The following is a 26,971-nucleotide window of genomic DNA, read 5'->3' on the forward strand; positions in this document are numbered from 1 at the left end:
CCAGAATTATTTTAAAAATTAAGGGGGGAAATTAAAATGTAATCACAATGACCAACCATGCCGAAAGAAATTTTAAATAAATATTTTATTTTGTTTTGACATGACCATGAAGTCCTGCGACATGACGTCAAAGATGCGACACACGTGGTTTGCGGAAATGAACACATACCCATAGCATAAGCTTTCTGGAATCTACTTTGTATTAAATTATTCGTGAATTACACTAATCTTTGAGTTGTACAACAGCACAATTTCTTGCACAGCATGGCAACCGATGCTAAAAGACTCAAGGTAGAGATATGGTTTATTTTGCTAAGCTACATACTTGTATGTTGGAAAACGCGTTGTTGTTAGTGATGCGACTTGCTAGCTAGCTCATGGGTTCATGATTTCAGTTATGAATGCTAGCTAGCTTGAAAGTTACCAACCCGTAGGAATAACTAGCAAACTAGGTGAATAAGAATCTTTGACAGTGGTGTTTTTTTTGCACGTGTCAATATGTTTAATCTTACCCGTCTGCATCATTGATTATTGTTTGGTCATGGGAGTCTGATGGTGTGATGATCCTTGTTTCCTGTGTAGACAGAGGGCAGCGACCCTCTCCAGAGCTTCCTACAGTGGTGTGAAGGAGTGGGGCTGAAACTCAACAACAAGGTAATCACAACAATCAGAAAGCGTACAAAGACATTGTCTGCAATTTGTAAAATGCCATGTATTTCACATACCTACAGGAGTATTGGGGGTGGAACTTACCAGACTATTGCTATGGGTTCTGTGTTAATGGTCATTCAGTTGTATTCATTCCCCAAGGTGTACATCAGCAATGAGGGCACAGTGGCAGAGTATGGCATGCTGGCTAAGGAGGACATAGATGAAGGAGAGTTGCTCTTTACTATACCCAGAATGGCTCTTCTGCACCAAGGCACCACCAAGGTCCTGGCTGTGCTGGAGGAGGGTGAGACTACACACACACCCACACACACACACACACACACACACACACACCTCGTTGGTGGCCCCCAAAGATAACATCTGTTCCTCCCTAGGTAAAGCATCTCTGGAGAATACGTCTGGATGGGTGCCCCTCCTCCTGGCACTGATGTATGAGTACACATCTCCACAGTCCCACTGGAGGCCTTACCTATCCCTCTGGTCTGACTTCACAGCTCTGGATCACCCCATGTTCTGGTAAGGGCAAACACATACAGTATGTTCTAATATTCTTGAGTTGAGTAAACTGTTGCATTTGAGTATTCTGAGTTGTATTTTGTGGATGTGATTTGTAGGTCAAAGGATGAGCGGGACAGACTCCTGAAGGGGACAGGGATCCCAGAGGCGGTGGATACTGACCTCACCAACATCCAGAAAGAGTACAAAGACATCGTCCTACCTTTCATTACGTTACACCCTGACCTGTGGGACCCAGAGAGACATACACTGGACCTCTACAGAAGCCTGGTGGCTTTTGTCATGGCTTACAGGTGAGGTTGTATGGCTCAGGCACCAAGGAAAGCATGAGGAGGAATGGGGTGACAGGCTTTCTACTAAGCTGCTTGTACATTTGGAACATATTGCAGAGGTCTTCATGGGTTCAAAAAGTTAGACCTGTTTCAAACTGGGTCCGTGGCTTTCCCACCTGACCAGATGTGCATAAATTAAAACATTTTAAAACCAAGACCTGTTCCGAATGGACCTGAGAACAATCAGACCAGTTCCCAAAAAGGCCTGTGGAAAAACAGATCCAAACAGACCGTGCCGTTTCGGATCCGAGAGAAGAAAGAGCGAGAAAGAAACCTATGACCGGCCGCTACCAGCGATATTGGCCAAATGATACACAGTTATGTGTCCTTAAAAACTACCTATAACCCAATAAAAAAATATACAAAAATCATTGATGTGTAGCATATTCAAAATGTTATATCCTATTGTTTTTAACTTTATATTTGTCCACCTCACTGCTCAGCTGTCAGAGATGAGTGCTAAATACATCAAGCATTGTATTTATATAGGCCTTAGCGCCACTGTGTGATATTAATATTTAAAATATAAAGCAAGAGAAACCTAGCTCTAGAGAGTCCAAGAGAAAGATCGAGAAGTGCCAGCTCCATGTTCCCGACATCGACATGCATTTCTTTATGCTTGTCAGATAGTTAACTACCGCTATAGAGATATAGTCGTAAAGAAGGGGGCAAATTTGTTAATTTTCAATCAGAATATTTTTTTTTACAAAGATAAGCATAATATTAGATTTAAAGGAGTAACTGGTGGGCCTAAAACAGTCTTCCGCACCTCAAGTTCACGAGTCAGTTGGAACGCTGATGTGCACTGCCTTCATAGCTAAGCCTAATAATAGCCATAACACACTAAACCTTCAAACGTTTCGTAACTTTATTAGGGTAATATAAAAAGTAGGCCTGAGTCATGTTATTGGGAAAATATGAACAGGTTATTATATTGCATATTGCATTCTGTCTCAACAGAATTAAACAAAACACGTGTTGCATATCCTATTTAAAGAACTGGTTTAAACCAAAACAAAAGTTTTGTACAGGCCTAGCTTGCTGAAATTACCAACAAAGCAAGTGCCTACCGCAGACCTACCCAACAAATTACAGCAATAGGATAATGCTATTTATTTTACAACAGGTCTATTTTTTTTAACCAATCTTCAACTAAATACTTAGAACAAAATTAAAAAGACAGTTCGAACACAATTTTTAAAATGTATCAACAAAATGAAACAATACTATTTGCATATATAAAGAACTGGCTTAGATTTTTAAATATGCCTACAATAATAATAATGATGATGATGATAAAACAAATTATAATAAATATAAGTTAGAAAATTGTTGGACCCGTGAAGACCGCTACTGCAAAGCAATCGGTTACACTTCATAGGTGCATAATTGAACAGTAACAGAAGTTGATAGTACTTCTATGTATAAGTCAATATCTTTGTATTTACAATTTAAGCCCATATTTGTATTATTCATTTCACACAAATCACTGATAAAGCTGAAGTGTAACTGGATAACCAAGCCAAGGAACAGCAAATTAAAATGTTGCTGATGTGTTTTGGGGGAACCAGGTTTGTTTCTGGCAGCATACGTTCAACCCAGATTCTCTACAATATTCCTTCAAAAGCCACTCCTGTGATTGGGTGATGATTTCCACACAACACACCCCTCTTGTGTGATTGGATGATTTACACACACCACACCCCAGGTAACCTAACATAGCAGGTGTGAAAGAAACACACAAAACTAGTTCCCCTACATACTGTTCTTGACGAGAAGAAAAAAACTGTCAGGAGGTTCTCTTCTGCACTGTTCAACCAATTCAGTAAATGTGGAGGAGTTAAGATGGAGTGGAGTGTTACAATCCAAAAGTGGAAGTCGCGTGACTCATCACAGGCTCTTTTCCCATTTCCCCTGAAAACCGGAACATCCGGTTGTTGGGGAATCTGCAGAGGCTACACCCCAGGTGAGACCAGTGTCTTACTATACAGTACTATAAGGAAAAACTTCATGGCTGTTTAAACAACATTCACCTTCTCCCTCATTACTTGTGTCCAGCTTCTCCCTCATTACTTGTGTCCAGCTTCATGGTCCATCAAGCTTTGGAGGTGATTTACCTGTCAAGGATTTGTCTTTCTTCAGTATGTTGTCCATTTTGATGGAACGGCTGGAGTGTTTGACGCTTTTGTAGTGCTACTGATACTCTTCAAGTGCTGATCAGTTTGCTGTCTGGCTCTGAATACAATCCCATAATCCACTCTCTCATTTCCTCTGCAGTTTCCAGGAGCCCCTGGATGAGGAGGATGAGGATGAGAAGGACCCCAATCCTCCCATGATGGTGCCCATTGCGGACATGTTGAACCACGTGTCAAATCACAACGCCAATCTGGAATACACACCTGTGAGTAAAACCCCCCTACAGTTGACATTCTGTTCACTAATCCTATATAGTGGGTGTATAGCAAGAATATGATATGTCCTTTTTCTCTCTGCATTCACAGGAGTGTTTGAAGATGGTGTCAGTGCGAAGTATCCGGAAAGGAGAGGAAGTGTATAACACATATGGTCAGATGGCCAACTGGCAGCTCCTACACATGTACGGCTTTGCCGAGCCATATCAAAGTAATAGCAACGACACGGCAGACATACCCATGTCCAATGTATACAAAGCAGCTGTGCAAGGTGATTACTGATCCGACAACTAATACACAAACTGAATCAACCCGAATTAGAAGCCAGATTTCTAAAATGTCCTTATGGTTTTGACAAATTCACGTCTGTTCCATATCTCAGTGACTCGGTCTGAAGCCGAACAGCGCCTCCTTGTGGAGAAGTGGAGTCTTTTGTGTGAGATGGAGATGGTTGGAGACAAGGGAGTGTTTATCTTCGGAAAGTCAGGGTCCCTCACTGACACAGAGATGTACACAACACTCAAGGTAACCATATTAAGAGCTCATAATTGAATATTTAAGCAATGAGGGGGTGGGGTATTTGGCAAATATACCACAGCATATTGGCCATATCACAAACCCCAAGGTGCCTTATTGCTGTAAAAAAGTGGTATGTGGTCCAATATACCACAGCTTTCAGCATTCAGGGCTCGAACCACCCAGTTCATAAGACTATCCAGTATACTACTGGAGCGGCAGGGTAGCCTTGTGGTTAGAGCATTGGAGTAGTAACCCGAAGGTTGCAAGTTCAAACCCCCGAGCTGACAAGGTACAAATCTGCCCCTGAACAGGCAGTTAACCCACTGTTCCTAGGCCATCATTGAAAATAAGAATTTGTTCTTAACTGACTTGCCTGTTAAAATGTTTAAAAAAATACATTGCCTCTCCCTAGATCCTGTGCATGTCAGTAGAGGAGTTTGAGGACTTCAGAGAGAACGAAGGCTGGGAGGAGGCAGATGATGACGAGGAGAAAATGTTGCAGGCACTCTCCAACGAGGGCCTGCCTAGTCTGCCCCCTCTCTGGAGGCATCTGGTGCACGCTGCAGCCCGCTTCACACTGGACTCTTATGGGGAGGACATGCTGAAAGACAAGGTGCTGCTGGAGGATGAAGATGGCTATCCAAAACTGAGCAGCCGGCAGAGGAGAGCACTCCAGGTCCGCTACGGACAGAAGACTATCCTGCATCAGCTTCTGGAGCTCACCAAACCATAAGTTGCCACAAAAAGCAACACAAGATCTCCACTCAAAACAAGCCTAAAGGGTTAGAGCCAGTGGCCAGCTTTAGGCCAATTGTAACTGAACATATTTGGAAAACTGATTTAACTGTATATCCTTGTGAATTTGTATGTGACTGATGAGCAATGGCTTCTTTGAGACTGTTGGAAGTACTGCGCCATACAAGGTCCTCCATGGGTCACGATAAGTTACCCAAACCGGCAATGGACCTTCGGTGGCCGCAGCTGTCGAGTGAACTGCTTGATCGTAATGTACACTGCTATCATGTTTTGCATAATAAAACAAACAGCAGTCTCCATTTGTTATCACTGAGGGAAACAAATGCAGTTGAATTGTTTAATGAGTTAACTACAGTATGCATACAGGAAATAAGTAGCAAGAACTAAAGGACTACAAAATACACACGGACCAATACATTTACAAAACATTCAAAATCCTTACAAAATGGGCTGTATTGGTCCACAATTTGGATCTTTGTACAAATTAAGGTTCAATTAGTCATTTCAAATTTTCCAACTGCCGGGGAGAACCTAACCCACTTTAAAATGGAAAGACCATTGACCCCCACCACACCCCAAGCAGATAAAGGAGTGAACCCAGGAGAATCTAGTGCAGCCTTTCTTCACACTCAAATCAAATTAGGCTGCTTTTTATTAAATCCACTATCCATTAAGCCTCAACGCAAATCAGTCAAGAAATATGTAAAACGAACAATGTAGGAGGGAGACAACAGGGCTTTGGTAGTGAGTGAATGTGTGTCTGTACACTTATCTTTACATGTTAGATAATTTGTTGGACACTCCTTTCAGACATGGATCTCTCCCTTTTAATATTTACATCAAAATTATATTAAACAGCATTCAACTTCTCCATATCCAGCCCCCCCTCCCCCAAAAAAAACTCAGATCCATGAGCAGCAGTCCTTAAACTTCAAATCAGCGTTTCCAGTTCATCCAGTGCTAACAGTAATGGAGGGGAGGGGAGAGGGGAGGGGCATCTGTGGGGTGGGTCCAGGGATGGAGGGTTTGGCCCTAGCATCTCTCCTGCAGGCTGGCTGACTAACTGGCACCAGTGCCCTCCATCACCTGCTGAGCCTGCTTTTGCCCCATGCAGCACTGAGCCACTGACTGGAACAACCTGAGAGAGAGAAGACAGCGGAGGGCTTTTAATCCAAGTCCTTCCATTGTAGCTTATCTTAGAATGATATTTCTTTGTTGTTGAATAAAGCAGAGCATGAACACAACGTGCTGCTAACTGGTTATCCTCCAGCATCTACTCTGCAGGTGAAGTCATCTCAGCTGAGTGAGAAGCCAACTCTGGTAGAGAGTGAATGAGCACATACTTTTCGATCTCCGGGGCACAGTGCACAAAGTCATGGCTCCAGAACTTGAAGGCAGGGTTCTTGATGAGCTCGATGAACGTGATGAGCAGTCCCCAGGGGTGAGGCCTGTTCACAATCAGCCTCTCCAGAAGAACCCTGCAGACAGGAGCAAAAGCTACTTAACAAAATAAAACTTGGAAAGGAAACAGATCCATGAAATGCAGGTAGTTCTGCAATGCATGGTTTTCAGATGCAACAACTTTTTGTAGAGAACAACATTTACCTGGTGATCTGCTCCTGGATTGCCTCCGTGTTGGCCTCAGCAAACAGGTAGAGCATGGAGCAGCTGAAGTAATGGGTGTGGCTGTTTGGGTAGCGCAGCTGATTAGCAATCGCATTCAGGAAGAGATAGCGCCCTGGGAACAAAGGAATGAGAGAATACCACTATACAAAAACAAACAAAAAAAAGCTTGCTTTCGTGTGTGTGTGTGTGTGTCTTACCCTCAGTGTCCAGGTCCACAGCCAGGTTCTGGAAGATGTCCATGTGGGCTGAGTGAGTGATGGTGCTCATGGAGGGAGTGCTGCCCTTGTTGTGGATGTGTGCGATGGCCTGGGTCCCCACATACAGCACCAGTGCATTGATCAGCTGGATGTTGTAACGATTGCCTGGCTCATTTGACACCTAGAAGAGGGTTGTTGGGTATAAAGGGAGAACAAAAATGTAAAACCAACACTACGCAATGGAAGGAGACTAGTTTTGTTTCCAGATTGCATTGCTTAGATCTACAGACACACAATGAAACACCCATGTATGATGACACTTCAGAAACAATGCATGACAAAAATCCACATTTGAACATTTGCTCAGAGTCAAAACTTAACCTGGTCTAAAGATGTGTCGTTGTGCTGCAAATACTTCCAGGGACCCAGAGTGGCGCCCCCTACCTGCAGATTGCTGCGGAGCTCAGAGAGGAAGGTGACAGGGGAGCGCGTCTTCAGGTACGAGTCCAGATCCTTCTTGAACTGAGAGGGCATCACTCCGGTGAAGTTAGTGAGGATGCGTGGAGCAATGTTGATCTCGCTGAGCATGTCAACCTAGTAAAGAAAAAGTAAAACAAAATATTGACTAAACCTTAAGAGTTACAGAAGACCATTTCCTGTGTAATAATGCATTTAGGGTCTGTCATTCAGCTGTACCTTCAGATTGGGAGTGAAGGGGTCTGGAAGTCTCATATTGCGTGGGAAGGCACTCAGGATCAGGTTGCGGAGCTGGATGCAGTTGGGCGGGATGACATCACAGAAGCCGTAGTGGTAGTCACACAGGAACTCTGGGAAGTCATGCAGCAAGACAAGCAGGACACGCAGGGTACCCTGAGGACAGGAGAAAAATCCAGTCAGTCAGGTCACTAGTCATTTCAAGGGAAAACAAACAAACATTTAGAGCAGTTTGCATACCTTGTAGAGGATTTGCATAGGTTTGTTGAGCTCAACATTCCTCAGGAAGGGCGCTAGGTATTTGAAAAGATCAATGAGCAGCTGGGCATACATGGGCCAACCCTAAGAGAAAAGAAAGCAAAGGTTATCAATGGTTGCTTTTAAGCAGCAAAAACACCCACCCAGACATTGCATTAACACGTCAGTGACTTGTCCTTGCCTTCTGCTGTGGGGTGTGTGCCAGCATCCTGGCGATGAAGATCCGGTGAGAGATCAACTCCAGCCAAGCGTAGACAAAGCCAGGGGCTTTGGTAGGCCTCAGGATGTGGAAAGTGTTGCTGTGGATATAAGGGGAAAATAAATATACATCATACGGAGTTGAGGAAAGTAACCTTTAATTTCGATATAGGGGGCGCTCTTAATTTTTGGATAAAAAAAACGTTCCCATTTTAAACAAGATATTTTGTCACGAAAAGATGCTCGACTATGCATATAATTGACAGCTTTGGAAAGAAAACACTGACGTTTCCAAAACTGCAAAGATATTGTCTGAGTGCCACAGAACATATGCTACAGGTGAAACCAAGATGAAATTTCATACAGGAAATGCCCCAGATTTTGAATGCGCTGTGTTCCAATGTCTCCTTATATGGCTGTGAATGCGCCAGGAATGAGCCTACACTTTCTGTCGTTTCCCCAAGGTGTCTGCAGCATTGTGACGTATTTGTAGGCATATCATTGGAAGATTGACCATAGACTACATTTACCAGGTGTCCGCCTGGTGTCCTCCGTCGAAATTATTGCGCAATCTCCAGCTGCGTCCACTTTTCCATTTGGTTCAGAGGAGAAAGGCAACTGCCACGAATGATTTATCAACGAATAGATATGTGAAAAACACCTTGAGGATTGATTCTAAACAACGTTTGCCATGTTTGTCGATATTATGGAGTTAATTTGGAAAAAAGTTTGGCGTTGTAATGACTGAATTCTTTTTTTTTTCTTAGCCAAAGTGATGAACAAAATGGAGCGATTTCTCTTACACAAATAATCTTTTTGGAAAAACTGAACATTTGCTATCTAACTGAGTCTCCTCATTGAAAACATCCGAAGTTCTTCAAAGGTAAATGATTTTATTTGAATGCTTTTCTTGTTTTTGTGAAAATGTTGCCTGCTGAATGCTAGGCTTAATGCTATGCTAGCTATCAATACTCTTACACAAATGCTTGTGTAGCTATGGTTGAAAAGCATATTTTGAAAATCTGAGATGACAGTGTTGTTAACAAAAGGCTAAGCTTGTGAGCCAATATATTTATTTAATTTTATTTGCGATTTTCATGAATAGTTAACGTTGCGTTATGCTAATGAGCTTGAGGCTATGATTACGCTCCCGGATACGGGATTGCTCGACGCTAGAGGTTAAGATGTCTTGACAATCAGTGATCAATATTGTCTAACAGACATGGCAGCCTTTACCAGAAGGCGGTGAGGGTCTGGAAGTTGATGGTCTCCAGCACATGCTCGGGGGCATTGAGCTCAAGCAGCAGCATGATGAAGATGCGGTGGTAAGGCAACTGCTGAAACTCTGTCTGTCTTACATCATGGTCCTGGATCAGCACTCCAACCACAATACCTAGAACCTGAGACCAGTCAAGGGGCATTCAGATGAGCCCAGTAATCATGACATCAAGAGCATTTCTCATCTTAAATCTGAGGTGTACGAAAAAAGAAAAAAAAAGAAAGAAAAAAACTACATTTAGTTGATATTGCAGTTTCAGGTTTTCAAATGTAAGATTGTTACAAAGATCTTGACAAAGCAGAAAGCTTATTATTCAGCCTCCATGGTGAGCATCCTCCTAATTCTTACCTTGTTGAGCAGGTTGATCTTGGTGACTGTGTTGGTGGCCTCTCCAGAGTGCTTGACCAGCAGAGCGATGAGGCGAACAAAGGCGTCCAGGTTGTGGTAGCACTTGGCTCTGATGATGGCGGCGCTGGCCGCAGGATTGTGCTGCTGCTCGGCCTGGGCGCGGTAGCTGATCTCCACACACATCTCTGTGCACAGCCGGAAGAAACGCGTGATCAGGTCATCGGTCTTCAGAATGCCCTGCTGGTGCATCTGGGGAGGACAGTAAGTACAGTAGTGAGAATTACCATTCGCTTCTACAGTCTACCATAATGTAGTTAGAATTGTTTTTATTTTTTTCCTGAAATGAACAGCTACTGTGTATTTGAATTTTATTAGGGATCCATTATCTGGTCCCAAGGAAGCAGCTACACTTCCTGGGGTCCAAACACATCAAGACACTTACATTACATCATAGAACACCACATATCCACAACAAAAATGTATGATAGCGCATGTGTCGGTAGCTGTGCATCTTTTCACAGTTCCCGCTCTTCCATAAGGTGTATTTTATCCGATTCTACTGCTGTCATCAGTTACCTGATGTGGAATAGAGATCAATGTAGTCATGGCTCTATGTAGTACTGTGCGCCTCCCATAGTCTGTTCTGGACTTGGGGATTGTGAAGAAACCTCTGGTGGCATGTCTTGTGGGGTATGCGTTGGTGTCCAAGCTGTGTGCTAGTAGTTTAAAAACAGAAAGCTCGGTGTATTCAGCTTGTCAACCCGTCTTACAAAAACAAGTAGTGATGAAGTCACTCTACCACTGAGCCAGGAAAGATTGACAAACATATAAATTAATGTTAGCTCCCCGTGTACATTTAAGGGCCAGTTGTGTTGCCCTGTTCTGAGCCAATTGCAATTTTCCCAAGTCCCTCTCTGTGGCACCGGACCACACGACTGAACAGTAGACCAGGTGCGACAAAACTAGGGCCTGTAGGACCTGCCTTATTTAGTGTTGTTAAGGCAGAGCAGCGCTTTATGGACAGACTTCTCCCCATCTTAGCTACTGTTGTATCAACATGTTTTGACCATGACAGTTTACTCCAAGCAGTTTAGTCACCTCAACATTCTCAATTTCCACATTCATTACAATATTTAGTTGAAGTTAAAGTGAATGATTTGTCCCAAATACAATGCTTTTAGATTTAGAAATATTCAGGGCTAACTTATTCCTTGCCACCCATTCTGAAACTGCAGCTTTTTGTTAAGTGGTGCAGTCATAATGTATCTGGTCAAACCATTTTTTCCAAAAGTTAACTAATGGTTGGTAATAGGCTGATTGGTCTGCTATTTGAGCCAGTAAAGGGGTTTTTACTATTCTTAGGTAGCGGAATGACTTACGCTTCCCTCCAGGCCCGAGGGCACACAATTTCTAGTAGTCTTAAATTGAAAATATGGCAAATAGGAGTGGCAATAGTCTTATTATCCTCAGTACTTCTCCATCCAAGTTGTCAGACCCCGGTGTCCTGTCATTATTGATAGACAATAATTTGTTCCTCTTCCACACTCACTTCACAGAATTCAAAATTACAAAGCTCGTCTTTCATAATTTGGCCAGTTTTACTTGGAAAAGTACCGTTTATGTTATTGTTTAATCATGATTTATCAATACCTTTGCCAATCGGTTGTTCAGGCAGACTTATTTGCCATTCCTTTTGCCTCATCTCTCTCAACCATGCAATTTCTCAATTCCTCAATCAACAGGGATTTAACCGTTTTTAGTCATTTTCTTAATGGGTGAATGCTTATTAGTAATTGGAATAAGCAATTTCATAAATGTGTCCAGCGGCACCACAGACCAACAAATACTCTTTACATCAACATAGGAATCGCTACAAAATGTATTGTATGACCTCATACACTATATTAGGCCCAGCCTTTAGAACTTTGGTTATCCTAGATATGGCTACTATATTGTGATCACTACATCCGGATACTGATTCAAGCAAATTTCAGCAGCATTAGTAAAGATGTGATCAATATATGATGATTTCATTCCTGTTGGTAACTACCCTGGTAGGTTGACCGATAACCTGACCCAGGTTGCAGGCACTGGTTACAGTTTGAAGCTTTTTCTTGAGTGGGCAACTTGATGTAAGCCAGTCAATATTTAAAAATCACCCAGAAAATATACCTCTGATGATATCACATACAGTCATGGCCAAAAGTTGAGAATGACAAATATTAATTTTCACTGCTGCCTCAGTTTGTATGATGGCAATTTGCATATACTCCAGAATGTTATGAAGAGTGCTCAGATGAACTGCAATTAATTGCCAAGTCCCTCTTCGCCATGCAAATGAACGGAATCCCCAAAAACATTTACACTGCATTTCAGCCCTTCCACAAAAGGACCAGCTGCCATGTCAGTGATTCTCTCGTTAACACTGCTGTGACTGTTGTGTGACTGTTGACAGGGACAAGGCTGGAGATCACGGTCATGCGGATTGAGTTCAAATAACAGACTGGAAGCTTCAAAAGGAGGGTGGTGCTTGGAATCATAGTTCTTCCTCTGTCAGCCATGGTTAACTGCAAGGAAACACGTGCCGTCATCATTGCTTTGCACAAAAAAGGCTTCACAGGCAAGGATATTGCACCTGAATCAACCATTTATTAGATCATCAAGAACTTCAAGGAGTGGTTCAATTGTTGTGAAGGCGGCGCCCAAAAATGTCCAGCAAGCGCCAGGACCGTCTCCTAAAGTTGATTCAGCTGCGGGATCGGGGCACCACCAGTATAGAGCTTGCTCAGGAATGGCAGCAGGCAGGTGTGGGTGCATCTGCACGCACAGGGAGGCGAAGAATTTGATGGCCTGGTGTCGAGGGCAGCAAAGAAGCCACTTCTCTCCAGGAACAACATCAGGGACAGACTGATATTCTGCAAAAGGTACAGGGATTGGACTGCTGAGGACTGGGGTAAAGTCATTTTCTCTGATGAATCCCCTTTCCAATTGTTTGGGGCATCCGGATAAAACCTTGTACGGAGAAGACAAGGTGAGCACTACCAACAGTAAAGAATCCTGAGACAATTCATGTTTGGGGTTGCTTCTCAGCCAAGGGAGTGGGCTCACTCACAATTTTGCCTAAGAACACAGCCATGAATAAAGAATGGTACCAACACATCCTCCAAGAGCAACTTCTCCCAACCATCCAGGAACAGTTTGGTGATGAACAATGCCTTTTCCAGCATGATGGAGCACCTTGCCATAAGGCAAAAGTGATAACTAAGTGGCTCGGGGAACAAAACATTGATATTTTGGGTCCATGGCCAGGAAACTCCACAGACCTTAATCCCATTGAGAACTTGTGGTCAATCCTCAAGGGGCGGGTAGACAAACAAAACCCCACAAATTCTGACTTACTCCAAGCATTGATTATGCAAGAATGGGCTGCCATCAGTCAGGATGTGGCCCAGAAGTTAATTTGACAGCATGCCAGAGTGGATTGCAGAGGACTTGAAAAAGGGTGAACACTGCAAATATTGACTCTGCATTAACTTCATGTAATTGTCAATAAAAGCCTTTGACACGTATGAAATGCTTGTAATTATACTTCAGTATTCCATAGTGACATCTGACAAAAATATCTAAAGACACTGAAGCAGCAAACTTTGTGGAAATTAATATTTGTGTCATTCTCAACTTTTGACCACGACTGTACATTATCAAGCATTTCACACGTTATCCAGATAATGTTAGCACATGGTGGTCTATAGCAGCTTCCCACCAGAATGGGCTATAGGTGAGGCAGAACCTGTAGCCGTATTACTTCAACAGTATTTAACATGAGATCTTCAAAGCTTTTCAGGAATGTGGTTCTGAATATAAAAACAACATCTCAACCATTGGCATTTGTCTTTTCAGTAGATTTTATAACCATGTATTGCTACCACTGTATCAAAGGTGAGTGAGTTTCAGAGATAGAATATGAATATCTGTTACTAGCAAGTTATTCATTTCATGAACCTTGTGTCATAAGCTACATATGTTAACGTGGGATATATATATATTTTCTTAAACTTTTCTGGGATGCTTGATGCTTGACTGGGAAGCTTAGCAGAAGTAGACATGCTCATGCTATTTATATTAGTGCAGGGTGAGCTGCATACAGTGCTAGGGCACACCACCTCAGTGCTAACAGTTATAACTGGTTCATAGGCACATGATTACTGCATACAATAGCTGTAGGATCAGCAGAGACATTCAGAGGGACATAAATTAAGTTACATTGTGTCTACCAACACCGTGTCATGTTCATTTGCAGAAGCATTATGACAACTCAGCGGCACAATGGTAGGGGTTAGCTGAGCTGGGCTTGGGTCATTGATAAGTCATTGATAAGTCATTGTCTCAACATAGCCTTGTAATGCTGTGAATGGATCCAGGAACACAAATTACTAAGATATTAGTATAAATGTCCAGTTTCATAAGTAACACTGCTGCTTGGTGAGCACAGCAGTGAGTTCCAAGATAATGGGGTTGATACCATGAGCACTAAGACCCACTCTGTCAAGGACATGACTTGTGTTGTGCTCTTGTATTTTAAGGCAAACCAGGTAACTGCCTTGGAGGAACCTGTCATAAGGCAAAGACGGTTAAAAGACAAGTGTGTGTGCTGTACCTGGCCCACAAAAGCAGAAAAGGCCTTGGTGCTGTCCCGGCCGGCAGCTGCAGAGTGATACAGGTTGACCCATTCCCTCAGCAAGTACTCCGCCTTCTCCCTCAGGCCCGGCGGGTCGTCGTACTCAGACGCTTGGGAGATGCCAGAGTGCATCATAAAGTTGGGTCCTCCATGGGCCCGGTCGATCATGGCCTCGTAGTTAGAGCGGACCACATCCATCAGCTGAGGAAGCCTGGGGATCACAGGGCACAAATCAGTTAGAAAACTAAACATATGTACACCAACACCCCAATAAACTCCACATCTCCAAGGAGTTATTCATTGTGCACCAAATGGAAGACAACAAACTGAAAATAGGGACAGCCTAAACTACAAAATATAAATACACCACATGTAAAGTGTTAGTCCCATGTTTTATGAGCTGATATTAAAAAAATATCCCATAGATTAGGGCATTATAAATGTATTTCAATTGACTGATTTCCTCATGTGAACCAACACAGTAAAATCTTTGAAATTGTTGCGTTCATATTTTTGTTCAGTATAGTAACACCCATTTTACAGTGTGTCTTAATGAACACAACCCAAAATCCTAATTAAATTAAGACAGAAAAGGACTCACCCCTCGGGTGCATTGGCCCTCGAGTGTGCGCTGGTTCTCATCAGAGTCTCGATGGTGTGGAACAGGTCGGCCTCTGTGATGTGGCTCACACTGCGCTCATCCACCAGCAGCAGCTTTACCAGCTGCATGGCAAATGCCACTGCCATGTAGTGCAGACCGTTCTCCATAGACTAGACAAGAGAAACATACACACAGGTGTTTTAAGGTAGTGACAAAGGGACGGAATACACCACATGCCCATTATTCCGTTGTATAGAATCAAGATGGTCTATTGACAGATGGCATTGCTCACACTAGAATATCTCAATGCTTAATAAAAGGTGTGTAGTGGTGTTTACCTGTGCCAGGTGCAAGTCGTACTGCTGCATGTTGACCAGGTGGTTTCTGATCAGCAGCTCCACAGCCTCCACATTGTACTTGTACTCATCACGGCACTCAATCAGGCACCTGGAACAAGTAAAGATATCACAAACATTAAATTATTGAGTGGATTTAGTTTCCCCACTTCATTCGAGCAAAAAACTTAACCCAACCAACGGGAAGGTTAAGGGGATACCAACCTGGTAATCTGTTTGTTGCACCATTGTGGTCCGTATGCCCGTCCGTCCTGGAGGGCTTTGAGCACCAGCAGGTGACACTCTCTGTACCGCAGGAGCAGGTCAGCATCGGCACCACTGGTGGCATCGAGCAGACCCTCCACAGCCTAGAACAAGGAAGGAGAGATGAGGGACACAGGAAGAGATATTTTCTACTGAGACCGGTGTATTCATAAAGACAACTAAACAACTATTCTATCCATGTATGTTTTCCTAGTGTTGTTGTGTGCGGAGTAGTCCCTAACCTTCTGTAGCAGGCCCAGAGCAGCAATGCCATCCCTTGAGTTCCTGGCTAGGGCCACTGCCTCCAGCAGACTGCGCAGGGCTTGAGTCTGGGGGTTCATGGCCAGCGCTGGGGGGATGGCATGGAGGTGCTGCTCCAGGTCCACCATGCACTTGTCATAAATCTGAGCCACATCGTCTGTGGCCCATGCCTGTTGCTGTAATAAACACAGGACAGAGATATTTATATGGTACTTGGGTAAAGTTCTTAAGCTTAAAATCAGATTGGGTTATGTCAAAGACAGCAGAAAATGCAATTTCAGGGAGTTCTCTCTTCCAGTGGTATGAGAGTCTACCTTCATGGGCTGGGCAAGGAATCCAGTGGGCTGAGACAGGTCGTTGCTGGGTAGGAAGCCTGGAACATTCCTGGCAAACTCCTCGTACACCGCCAGCTGTTTGGGGTCTACTCCTCCAACCTGTGGTAGAAATTTAGCTCAGTAAATAGTCCAGATGCAAACGCAGTCTTTGATAAAACTTTTTTAATATAGGTTTTCTTGACTATACCGATAATAGGAGAGAAAGTAGAGTGCCAAAAACTAGGTGTGCTCACCTTGAGTCTGATCTGCTCTGGCATGCGCTCTGCCTGGTAGGTCAGCACCACAGGGTCGCAGTAGCGACGACCCTCCTGACGGGCGTGCTTCCTCAGCTCAAACTCCTACAGGAGAGAAAGAGTAAAGGTACAAGTCAGCCATCATACAAAAGTTGTGGACAGTATACAGACAAGAGCAGCATCCCAGTGCCAATATGGTGATGAGCCCATAACCACTAACCGTGGCCAGTCTCTTGTCCATCTCTGGGCCAGCCTTCTCCACTGCAGTCTTCTGGATGAAGCAGCAGGCCAGCTCACAGTTGTCCTGGGCAACCCTAGCAGCAGCCTCCTCCATCATCTCTCTCTGCTGGGGGGTGGGGGCCTGGAGGGGGACAGGGCCAAAGCTATAAGCAAACGGAACACTAATAAGACTTATTTTATATAGTGCTTTGTGGATGTGAATGAAGGCGACTGTACCCTGAGGGCTGCTGCAAAGCTGTTCTTCAGGTTGGTAGCGATACTCATGAGCAGGGGCTCCCGGCAGGTGATCATGGCCATGCCGGCGGTCAGGTTACGCATCATGTGATGGGCAGCCACACGCATGCGCGACTCCTCGGAGTCCAGGGCAAAGTCCTTCCTGACAATCTGCTCGCAGGTAGTCATGGCGATCTTGATGGAACGGTCCACCACAGGGTGGACGAGCTCCTGCACGGCCCGCTCAATGGACTGTCTCACACACTGCTTCAGCTGAGGATGGGCTTGGAGCAAGGGGATCTGCAGGGAGAGAACTCTTAGTACCATGTGTAGGTCACAACTCAGGTGTTTGAGTGAGAGTGCTACTTACGTTGATGTTGATATTGATGTGAGGGGCTAGCCCTGCAAGGGCGTACACATTGATGTCATGATAGCTAAACTGTGGGGTAGGGGGACCAGTAGCTGAGCAAGTGGTGGTTGCGGCAGGAGTGGATGGCGCAGCTGCAAATGGAAGAAAGTCTCCTGTTGGTTACAAAATGCTATTTTGATTAAAATACAGCCCGAGAGCAGCAGCTCGATGAACAGAACAAATAAAAAAAACAATGGGTTAAATGTTCTTGGCAAAACACTTGAACAAATGTAGGTTATTGAAATTGAAATGATCGTATTATGAGCTAAAATCATTCAACAAATTATGATGAAATATTTCCATTTAAATATACATGGGGACCAACATCAATCAGATGAAACAAACATTCAAATACATTTGTTAGAAAGATATTCACACACCGACAAGGGGCATCCCAATTTGAAAGTGCTGGATACCTGTGCTAACAACAGGGAGCATTTCTTCAGGGGGCTTGGCCTCTTTCTTTGGTGCAGACAGCTGTTCCTCCAGGCTCTTCAACTTGTCTTTGTCCTTCAGAAGGGTGCCAGGCTTCAGGTCATTGATGTCCAATGATAAGTTCTTACACAGCACCTCAATCTCAAACTTCAAGTTCAGCTGTAGTGAGAAAAGCACAATGACAAATCAGTACCAGCACTTTTAGAAACATGGTGTAACTGGTAGATGAAAGAGAAGGGGTTCCCTGACCTTGAGATCATGCTCTGTATGCAGCTCTGCCAGAACATTCATGATGGCCATCGTCCAGGGATTCTGGGGTCGGAAAATCTGAGGATATTAAATGGCTTTTAAGTCAACCTGCTCTTAAAAACATTGAAGGCATAAAAGCTAGGAAATGTGCCAATACACAAACCCAGTGCTAACAAGTCAAAATAAATTACCCAGAGAGCCATTTCTTTTTAACAAAAATATTGCGCACGCACTCTGCACCTCTTTGCTTCCTCTGGAGGTGGGCTTTAATGCGGTCTATACTTGTCTACGTCATCTAGCTCTGACTGGCTCCCTGTCTGCTGCTGTAGGTACTCTGCCTGATGGAACTGGCTCACTTTCTTTTTCTGTGGATCAGTCGTAGGGCCCATTATTTCTCTTGACCATGCGACCTGCCCAAGAAAAACTAGTCTAGTAATAGGCAGGCCGTAGTCAGGGGAAATAAACCAGGCCCAAATATTGTCTGTTGTGTTGGCCATCTCGCTATTCCTGCCTGCCGGGGATGGCTCAGTCTGTGCTGGGCTCAAGCTCACTGAACAATTCGCACTGTCAACAATATAAAAGTTTTCCTAGAAATTAAAATGCGAATCCAGATGCATATTGATATACTTAAAAATGTTGGTGAGAATGTGGCTTTACCACGCTACGTAAACTGGATTCCAGGACTTTGGCCACAAACGGGACCACATAGAGTAGCTCCTGCTGCCCTTTGACATACGCTTCCAACAACAGGGATTTCACCTCCAAATCCTAACAGGAAAAAAATGAAATGAAACAGGTTTCAACACAAAATACCATCTTGGGGCACAATTACAAACATTTGGTTAATTGTTGGGAGGAAAACAAAATGGAAAGTTTAATACAGGCCAACATTTTAAAATGAGGAAATCTTCTCACTGTGTACAGGATGGGCTTGTTTTTAGCCAGAGTGATCATACCAAGCCAGTGACCCAAATTCTTCAGTAGGGATCGATCAGAGAAGTTTGCAGCTGCCTTATCAGAGGTAAGGAGAACCTGTCACAGGGAGTTAGAAAAGGTTAGCAATTAAATATATCTTTATCTGATGAGTTTACAAACTATTGTCCATAAAAATTGATTAAGTGAATAACTCTTCACCTTGATGTTTCTGTAAGTTTCATTCAGGGCCATTTTGACAAACTCTGGGTTCTTCAGGGTGTCCAAGAAGTTGGAGTACAGGCTGTGGAAGTTGGGCTCAATGCTGACCCTCTTCATGACCAGATACTGAGAGACCCAGGGCATGAACTCCTCTTTGACAGTCTCCTTTAACTCCTCAACCTTGAGAGTCAGATGAAAGTACACAAGTATTAGTAGAAGTAATAGTAGAAATCTTGGCCAAAACCAAGATCCTCAATATAGCATGCTTTTGCAACACCAGGTAGTAAACAAAAATATATCTTTGACTGACCTTCTGTGTCATGTTGGATTGTGACAGGTTATTGAAGATGAAAGCAATTTTCTCTTGAACATTTTCTGGGGGTTCCACAATCCTCTCGGTTTGGTCTGTTGCTACTAGAAGTGTGTCGATGTTTGTGGTGTTGATGGAGGGCTGAAATTACAATATACATTCAAAACAAAATTTTGCTATTCTATATTATAAGCTCTTCTTGGGAAACCTCAATTCTCAGTGAGCGCATATTTGCCAAACAACTACACTACTGGAGTATTTCTTCAGTGACATAGCTTCACCAACTCATTATTTTAGACTTGCCACACATTTGTTGAAAATGAAAATATTTCCTGGTGTTTACATTCTTTTAGTCTTTGTAAACTAAAATGAGGATTTCAAATGTGAAAACCAGAGAGCGTTCTTCATAGAACGGTTCAGAATGTTGCCATTGACACAAACTATGGCAACACAGGAAAACTGATGCACTGGTTTGCTAGAGTCATTTTACATGACCAGAGAAAAACATTGGCATATATATGGTGCAAGTGACTCCCTGATGTTTTCTCCAGGTACTCACCGGCACATCCTTCTTGAAGCTGCCAGGGGTAGGCCGGGTGATGGTAGTGTTTTTGGCGACAGTGGTGGTGGTGGTAGCTGTGGTGACCAGGGTGCTGGGCTGTCCAGGCTGGGGGGCTTTGGGAGGCTGAGACAAGGCCTGAGCTTGCGCCAACGCCAGGCTGCCTGGGGTGGTGATGGACCCCTGCATCTTCACCGGAGGGTCCCGTGACTGTTGGCCATACTCGATATACTGCACGCACAGGATATTTGAAAGTGCCAGAGCGAGAGACTTATTTATCGTGAAGTAGGATCCGCACCTCTGGCTAAGATGTTACGGATATCAGTATAAAAACAAGGAAGATACATGTACAGATGAAGAACAACCAATTGTGTCACAAATATAGAGGAAATCCAATTACCTCTTGTAAATGATGGGGGAATTGCAGAAAGTGGCCGATTGAGGCCAAGTGCTGACAATATTGGGGATAGTCCTTCAGTCTAGAGAGGGAAAGATCAAATTAGCCCTACAGCAGTCACAGATAATTTGAATCACACATGCAAATATTCAGTGTGGAATTCCATTAAGCATCTGAAGACAGATAATAGTCCATACCTATTTTTGAATCTATCTAGAGCAGCGATTCCAAAGTAATACATTTTGGACCCAAATGGCTTCCTCAAGGCTTCGAGTACATATCGAAGGGCCAGTCCGAGGGCCATGTAGGTGACAAGGCCTTTCTCAATGATCCCCCCGAACAGGCAGGCGGTGATGTGTAGCTCCTTGTCAGGGTACTGGGGGAAGAAGCGGTACTCCTCAAACAAGTTCCTCAACATACAGTTAAAGACCTCACGCTCTCGCTTGATGGTGGAGTCCTTGAACCTCTGCAGCATCTCCAGCACCTGCCAGAGAGAGACAGGCGCCAAGGATTTAGCATCTGCAAGTTTGATAAACACGGTCACTGGATAAGTGCCTGCAACACCCTACAGACTAGAGATGTCACAATACCAGAATGTTTACTTTAATACCAGGTTTAGTATCACAATTAGGGTTTTCACGATACTAGTATTAACACTCAGCGGTGTTGTGGTAAGGAAACAAAACAAAGCAGACAAATTGAGGAAAACAGTCCTAACGTTGATAACAAGCAGCCTTATGTTGTCAACCAAAATCACATTTATTTTCCAAGCTATAGCACCACTATTTTGCATACAGTAGATTTAATAAAGGACCATAGAGTTCAGCCTGCTTTGTGTTTTCCTTTTTGACATGGAAAATCAAGTATTGCGACAACTCTAATCACAAAACTATACAGATGCAAAAGAATATAGCGTATTAGCCACTTGACTTCTGTAGTTAAAATAAGAGAAACAAATAACAAATGTGGACAGCCTAAAATCTTCCGGCGCCGACAAAGATGGCCGCCTCGCTTCGCGTTCCTGGGAACAAGCATTTCGCTACACTCGCATTAACATCTGCTAACCATGTCTTTGTGACAAATAAAATTTGATTTGATTCCTTCTACAAAACCATATAAGACAGCACACAAAATACAATAAAATTGGATCCATAGAATAAATGTGTTTATCTATGGCCAAATTATATCAATGTTAAAAATAGAATGTTGCCCCTTTAAGCTAGCCTCTCTTTTGAGAAAGTTCTGGCTACAGTAGCCAATACGAATGCTCGATGTCTTTTTGTAGAGCTTTCTTTTTGTAAACTATCAACAGTAGCCTATTGCTAATTTGCTACTATTTTCACTATTGAAAGTTGACTTTAGCAAATAAATTTCCCTAAAAGAAAAAAAAAAGCTCAGCAAGTGGATTGATGAGAGCTTTTTAATAGTCTGCACAGCTCGTGTGTGCCGTGTGAATGCATCAGCTCGGTCAAGTGAAGTGGGTGCTTGAATGAACGGCCAATCATATTGCTCAAATATAGCATGAGTTTTGTGCGGGTAAACTCACTATGACACCAGCAGTTTTCTACAGCAGACTGCAACAGAGCATATAGACGCAATCAATGCGCTGAGAAGTTACTGGCCCAGTCGACAAATTACCAGACATTATCCTGTCAGTCAGTGTACGACACATTTAACCAAAGAACCAACATTTTTTCATGTTATAGTACCGAAAAATGCCCAAAGTTTCGGTGTACCGTGCAACACTACCGCAGACCATTTTATTCAGAAACTAACCTCATCCACAGACATGGTGGGGTGTGGGGGGTGGTTGTAGATGCGCTGGAAGTAGCTGTTAGCCTCATCGTCAATCTCCTTACTAAAGTGCTGGTTAGCCTCTGGCCACACCTGAGATAGGTCAGCTGGGAAAAAAGGCGATAGACCAAATCAAACAATACTGCCAAAGAAAGCCCCTCAGAATCATTTTGAAATGATTCTGAAGGGTTTTGTGATGGACTGCAGCAAATAAAAAAACTATTTATAGTGCAATTTCACCTTAAGACTTTACACTATCAAAGCAATAAACAGACAAATAAACATTCAATTTAGAAGCATAATAATTTCCGTTTAATTGATGACTAACCTGTATTTCCTCTGATTCAATGTGTGAAAGACCGTTTCTTCCCAGATCGTACTCAATATTTTTTTAGATGAATACAAATGCTTTAACAGTTGTAATTGATTCAAGTAAACCCTCATTACGTCAAGAGGCTATTAGGAGATACTAAGAATATTTTCAGAGGAAATACACTTAGTCTCGCCACCAGCACTTACAGGCCATCTTACTCTGCTGAAAGGTGGGCGGATTCAGGCCTGGTGTGCTCATCTTCCTCGTCCCAAACGGATCACTGCTCACCGCTGGCATTCCAAGACCAGAACCAATACCAGAGCCAATGCCTGATCCCAGCAGACCTAGACAAAAGAAAAATATCCCACTTCAGTCATCCATATAGTGTAATCAAAACACTATGCAAATATCTATGGCACGTTCTCTCCTCATACCTGGGTTACCTAGCTGTGAAGAGAGACTTCCAATCCCCCCAAATGGTGTGCTGGGGTTAGACAGTGGAGGGAAGGCCTTAGCTGGGGACTGGGGGTTGCTGAAAGCAGAGCCCAGCGGGGTGGGAAAGCCCTGCATACTCTGTGTGTGAGAGGTGGCAGAACTGCCCAGGTTGAGGGAGCCCATGGCTGTCAGGGGATCCATCTAACACACAGAATGGAGCACCAGGTTGAGAAACCTGTCTTTCAGGCTAATGTTCACAATTATGTTATAAGACAAAACAATTTAATCAAATTTAGGGGATGATGAAAGTAATGCTTCTTGCTGATACACATTCCCCCAAATAAACAGTGTTAGATAAAACGCTCTTCACCTGGAGAGGAGACACCGACACTTGCACAGGGGAAATTGCATCTAGGCTGCTGGTGCTGGGAGCACGTCCCTTTGGCATGACCCCTGGTGGCGGCTGGCGGGCTTTGTTCATGACGTTGCTACAGTTGGCAGCCATGGTCAAGATAGTCTCGGAGAGCTCTTGAGTGACGCTCCTGAAAAAAAAAATGTAACATATACATACACCAAATAAAGAAACGTCCCCTTCTCAGGACATGTCTTTCAAACATAATTTGTAAAAATACAAATAACTTCAGACAGATCTTCATTGTAAAGGGTTTAAACACTGTTTCCAATGCTTGTTCAATGAACCATAAACAATGAATGAACATGCACCTGTGGAACGGTCATTAAGACACTAACAGCTTATAGACGGAAGGCAATTAAGGTCACAGTTATGAAAACTTAGGACACTGAAGAGGCCTTTCTACTGACTCTGAAAAACACCAAAAGAAAATTGCCCAGGGTCCCTGCTCATCTGCGTGAACATGCCTTAGGAATGCTGCAAGGAGGCATGAGGACTGCAGATGTGGCCAGGGCAATAAATTGCAATGTCCATACTGTGAGATGCTAAAGACAGTACTACAGGGAGACAGGACGGACAGCTGATCGTCCTCGCAGTGGCAGACCACATGTAACAAAACCTACACAGGATCGGTACATCCGAACATCACACCTGCGGGACAGGTATAGAATGGCAACAACTGCCCAAGTTACCCCAGGAACACAATCCCTTCATCAGTGCTCAGACTGTCCGCAATAGGCTGAGAGATGCTGGACTGAGGGCTTGTAGGCCTGTTGTATTGTAAGGCAGGTCCTTACCAGACATCACCGGCAACAACGTTGCCTACAGGGCACAAACCCACCATCGCTGGACCAGACAGGACTGGCAAAAAGTGCTCTTCACTGACAAGTTGCGGTTTTGTCTCACCTGGGGTGATGGTCAGACTTGCATTTATCATCGAAGGAATGAGCTTTACACTGAGGCCTGTATTCTGGGGCGGGATCGATTTGGAGGTGGAGGGTCCATCATGGTCTGGGGCGGTGTTGTCACAGCTACATCGAACTGAGCTTGTGGTCATTGCAGGCAATCTCAACGCAATGCGTTACAGAGAAGACATCCTCCTCCCTCATGTGGTACCCTTCCTGCAGGCTCATCCTGACATGACTCACCAGCCATACTGCTCATTCTGTGCGTGACTTCCTGCAAGATAAGAATGTCAGTGTTCTGCCACGGCCAGCGAAGAGCACGGAGCTCAAGCCCATTGAGCACGCCTGGGACCTGTTGGATCAGAGCCTTTCCCCCCAGAAATGTCCGGGAACTTGCAGGTGCCTTGGTGGAAGAGTGTGGTAACATCTCACAGCAAGAACTGGCAAACCTGGTACAGTCTATGAGGTGGAGATGCACTGCATTGCTTAATGTAGCTGGTGGCCACACCAGATACTGACTTACTTTTATTTTGACCCCCCACCCCCTTTGTTCAGGGACACATTACATTTCTGTTAGTCACATGTCTGTAGAACTTGTTCAGTTTATTTCTCAGTTGTTGAATCTTATGTTCACTGAAATATTTACACATGTTAAGTTTGCTGTTTGCAGTTGACAGTGAGAGGATGTTTCTTTCTTGGCTGAGTTTTATAAAAAATTAAAAAACATTTCTAGATGAATATGATCTTTGTAGATAATACAAGATAAGTTGAAATTAAATTAATTATGAAACTAGACCTTAAAGCACCATACAACATGACTGAGTAATGAAAGAGCTGATTTGATCATAGGCCCCATGATTCGAGCTCTGATAGGTAAACCCACCCTGCACAGGACTGCAGACAACCCAGCATGGTAGCCATCGTTTCCGGGGGAAGGAGGGCGCTTTTGGGCTGGTCTTTTTCTAGGGCCAGACCACCAATGATAGAGGGACAACGTCTCTTCAGGAACGTAACACACGCCTGGATAAAGGGCTCCTAGAACAGCAAACAGGTCAATGACTCATGTACTAGATCCCTATAACTTCTTATAGCAAAGTGTATGTATGTATAGTGGTTGTAATTGCTGTAAATTAAAGGCTCAACTCACACCACTCACCCCATGCTCTCGGATTTTGTCAGTCAGCCATTTGTCAAGTTTGAGGTATTCACGGCGAGAGGCAAGTGCAGCAAGGTCGATAACGAAGGCAAATGGAGTACCATTAAGCAGCATAGATAGAGACTGAAAAACAAGAGGAACAGTTTGGATATTGCAAAAAAAAATATTTGCAAAGTATTTTATTTCACCTTTATTTAACCAGGTAGGCAAGTTGAGAACAAGTTCTCATTTACAATTGCGACCTGGCCAAGATAAAGCAAAGCAGTTCGACACATACAACGACACAGAGTTACACATGGAGTAAAACAAACAGTCAATAATATAGTAGAAACAAGTCTATTAACAATGTGAGCAAATGAGGTGAGGGAGGTAAAGGCAAAAAAAGGCCATGGTGGCAAAGTAAATACAATATAGCAAGTAAAACACCGGAATGGTAGATTTGCAGTGGAAAAATGTGCAAAGTAGAAATAAAAATAATGGGGTGCAAAGGAGCAAAATAAATAACTAAAATAAATACAGTAGGGAAAGAGGTAGTTGTTTGGGCTAAATTATAGGTGGACTATGTACAGGTGCAGTAATCTGTGAGCTGCTCTGACAGTTGGTGCTTAAAGCTAGTGAGGGAGATAAGTGTTTCCAGTTTCAGTACTTTTTGTAGTTCGTTCCAGTCATTGGCAGCAGAGAACTGGAAGGAGAGGCGGCCAAAGAAAGAATTGGTTTTGGGGGTGACTAGAGAGATACACCTGCTGGAGCGTGTGCTACAGGTGGGTGATGCTATGGTGACCAGCAGGCTGAGATAAAGGTAGATATAGGTCTGTAGCAGTTTGGGTCAAGAGTGTCCCCCCCCTTTGGAGAGGGGGATGACCGCAGCTGCTTTCCAATCTTTGGGAATCTCAGACGACACGAAAGAGAGGTTGAACAGGCAAGTAATAGGGGTGGCAACAATTTCAGCAGATAATTTTAGAAAGAAGGGGTCCAGATTGTCTAGCCCGGGTCCAGATTTTGCAGCTCTTTCAGAACATCAGCTGACTGGATTTGAAAGAAGGATAAATGGGGAAGGCTTGGGCGAGTTGCTGTGGGGGGTGCAGTGCTGTTGACCGGGGTAGGAATAGCCAGGTGGAAAGCATGGCCAGCTGTAGAAAAATGCTTAATGAAATTCTCAATTATAGTGGATTTATCAGTGGTGACAGTATTTATCTTCAGTGCAGTGGGCAGCTGGGAGAAGTGTTCTTATTCTCCATGGACTTTACAGTGTCCCAGAACTTTTTTGAGTTAGTGTTGCAGGAAGCAAATTTCTGCTTGAAAAAGCTAGCCTTGGCTTTTCTAACTGCCTGTGTATAATGGTTTCTAGCTTCCCTGAACAGCTGCATATCACGGGGGCTGTTCAATGCTAATGCAGAACGCCATAGGATGTTTTTGTGTTGGTTCTCCCCAGACCTGACTGCCCTTAACCAAGGGTTATATCTGTTCCTGGTTCTAA

At 43.6% G+C, this 26,971-nt stretch overlaps 2 protein-coding genes across 26 annotated transcripts in view; one reads left to right on the top strand and one right to left on the bottom strand.

Moving 5' to 3' along the window:
* Positions 1 to 141: 141 nt before the first annotated feature.
* LOC135509130 (N-lysine methyltransferase setd6) lies at positions 142 to 5,503 on the top strand. The gene is made up of 9 exons (XM_064929517.1): positions 142 to 291; positions 583 to 654; positions 811 to 955; positions 1,047 to 1,188; positions 1,287 to 1,481; positions 3,798 to 3,921; positions 4,022 to 4,202; positions 4,314 to 4,456; positions 4,863 to 5,503. Exons 1-9 carry the CDS (start codon positions 265 to 267, stop codon positions 5,181 to 5,183), a joined length of 1,350 nt encoding a protein of 449 aa, XP_064785589.1. The 5' UTR covers positions 142 to 264; the 3' UTR covers positions 5,184 to 5,503.
* Positions 5,504 to 5,529: 26 nt separating this feature from the next.
* Positions 5,530 to 26,971, bottom strand: part of LOC135509127 (CCR4-NOT transcription complex subunit 1-like) — a 35,338-nt gene continuing 13,896 nt past the window's right edge. For 2 of the 25 annotated variants that reach the window (XM_064929515.1, XM_064929514.1), the window contains exons 14-48: positions 25,495 to 25,617; positions 25,222 to 25,373; positions 23,392 to 23,563; positions 23,030 to 23,222; positions 22,805 to 22,930; positions 22,256 to 22,380; positions 20,677 to 20,963; positions 20,483 to 20,561; positions 20,083 to 20,313; positions 19,524 to 19,664; positions 19,214 to 19,393; positions 18,995 to 19,111; positions 18,737 to 18,847; positions 18,080 to 18,157; positions 17,812 to 17,989; positions 17,357 to 17,487; positions 16,990 to 17,286; positions 16,754 to 16,894; positions 16,534 to 16,638; positions 16,280 to 16,399; positions 15,947 to 16,141; positions 15,666 to 15,808; positions 15,444 to 15,552; positions 15,106 to 15,275; positions 14,484 to 14,715; positions 9,827 to 10,075; positions 9,436 to 9,599; positions 8,183 to 8,300; positions 7,984 to 8,085; positions 7,726 to 7,899; positions 7,474 to 7,623; positions 7,030 to 7,210; positions 6,812 to 6,944; positions 6,550 to 6,684; positions 5,530 to 6,344 (exon numbers count right to left, since the gene is read on the bottom strand). In XM_064929515.1, the coding sequence (XP_064785587.1) occupies positions 6,266 to 6,344; positions 6,550 to 6,684; positions 6,812 to 6,944; positions 7,030 to 7,210; positions 7,474 to 7,623; positions 7,726 to 7,899; positions 7,984 to 8,085; positions 8,183 to 8,300; positions 9,436 to 9,599; positions 9,827 to 10,075; positions 14,484 to 14,715; positions 15,106 to 15,275; positions 15,444 to 15,552; positions 15,666 to 15,808; positions 15,947 to 16,141; positions 16,280 to 16,399; positions 16,534 to 16,638; positions 16,754 to 16,894; positions 16,990 to 17,286; positions 17,357 to 17,487; positions 17,812 to 17,989; positions 18,080 to 18,157; positions 18,737 to 18,847; positions 18,995 to 19,111; positions 19,214 to 19,393; positions 19,524 to 19,664; positions 20,083 to 20,313; positions 20,483 to 20,561; positions 20,677 to 20,963; positions 22,256 to 22,380; positions 22,805 to 22,930; positions 23,030 to 23,222; positions 23,392 to 23,563; positions 25,222 to 25,373; positions 25,495 to 25,617 (5,421 nt within the window). In that variant the 3' untranslated portion in view covers positions 5,530 to 6,265. Of the gene's footprint in view, positions 6,345 to 6,549; positions 6,685 to 6,811; positions 6,945 to 7,029; positions 7,211 to 7,410; positions 7,624 to 7,725; positions 7,900 to 7,983; positions 8,086 to 8,182; positions 8,301 to 9,435; positions 9,600 to 9,826; positions 10,076 to 14,483; positions 14,716 to 15,105; positions 15,276 to 15,443; positions 15,553 to 15,665; positions 15,809 to 15,946; positions 16,142 to 16,279; positions 16,400 to 16,533; positions 16,639 to 16,753; positions 16,895 to 16,989; positions 17,287 to 17,356; positions 17,509 to 17,775; positions 17,990 to 18,079; positions 18,158 to 18,736; positions 18,848 to 18,994; positions 19,112 to 19,213; positions 19,394 to 19,523; positions 19,665 to 20,082; positions 20,323 to 20,482; positions 20,562 to 20,676; positions 20,964 to 22,255; positions 22,381 to 22,792; positions 22,931 to 23,020; positions 23,223 to 23,391; positions 23,564 to 25,221; positions 25,374 to 25,485; positions 25,618 to 26,971 lie in introns of all 25 variants that reach the window. The other 23 variants (XM_064929496.1, XM_064929492.1, XM_064929491.1 and 20 more) reach the window with 21 other exon arrangements.

This window comes from Oncorhynchus masou, chromosome 22 (assembly GCF_036934945.1).
Source record: "Oncorhynchus masou masou isolate Uvic2021 chromosome 22, UVic_Omas_1.1, whole genome shotgun sequence".
Taxonomy (NCBI): domain Eukaryota; kingdom Metazoa; phylum Chordata; class Actinopteri; order Salmoniformes; family Salmonidae; genus Oncorhynchus; species Oncorhynchus masou.

Excerpts from the sequence above, each read along its gene's own strand:
- LOC135509130 (XM_064929517.1), top strand. The coding sequence starts at position 265 with ATGGCAACCGATGCTAAAAGACTCAAG. Across the intron at positions 655-810 it reads GGCTGAAACTCAACAACAAG|GTGTACATCAGCAATGAGGG; the intron begins GTAATCACAACA and ends TCATTCCCCAAG. Across the intron at positions 956-1,046 it reads CCTGGCTGTGCTGGAGGAGG|GTAAAGCATCTCTGGAGAAT; the intron begins GTGAGACTACAC and ends GTTCCTCCCTAG.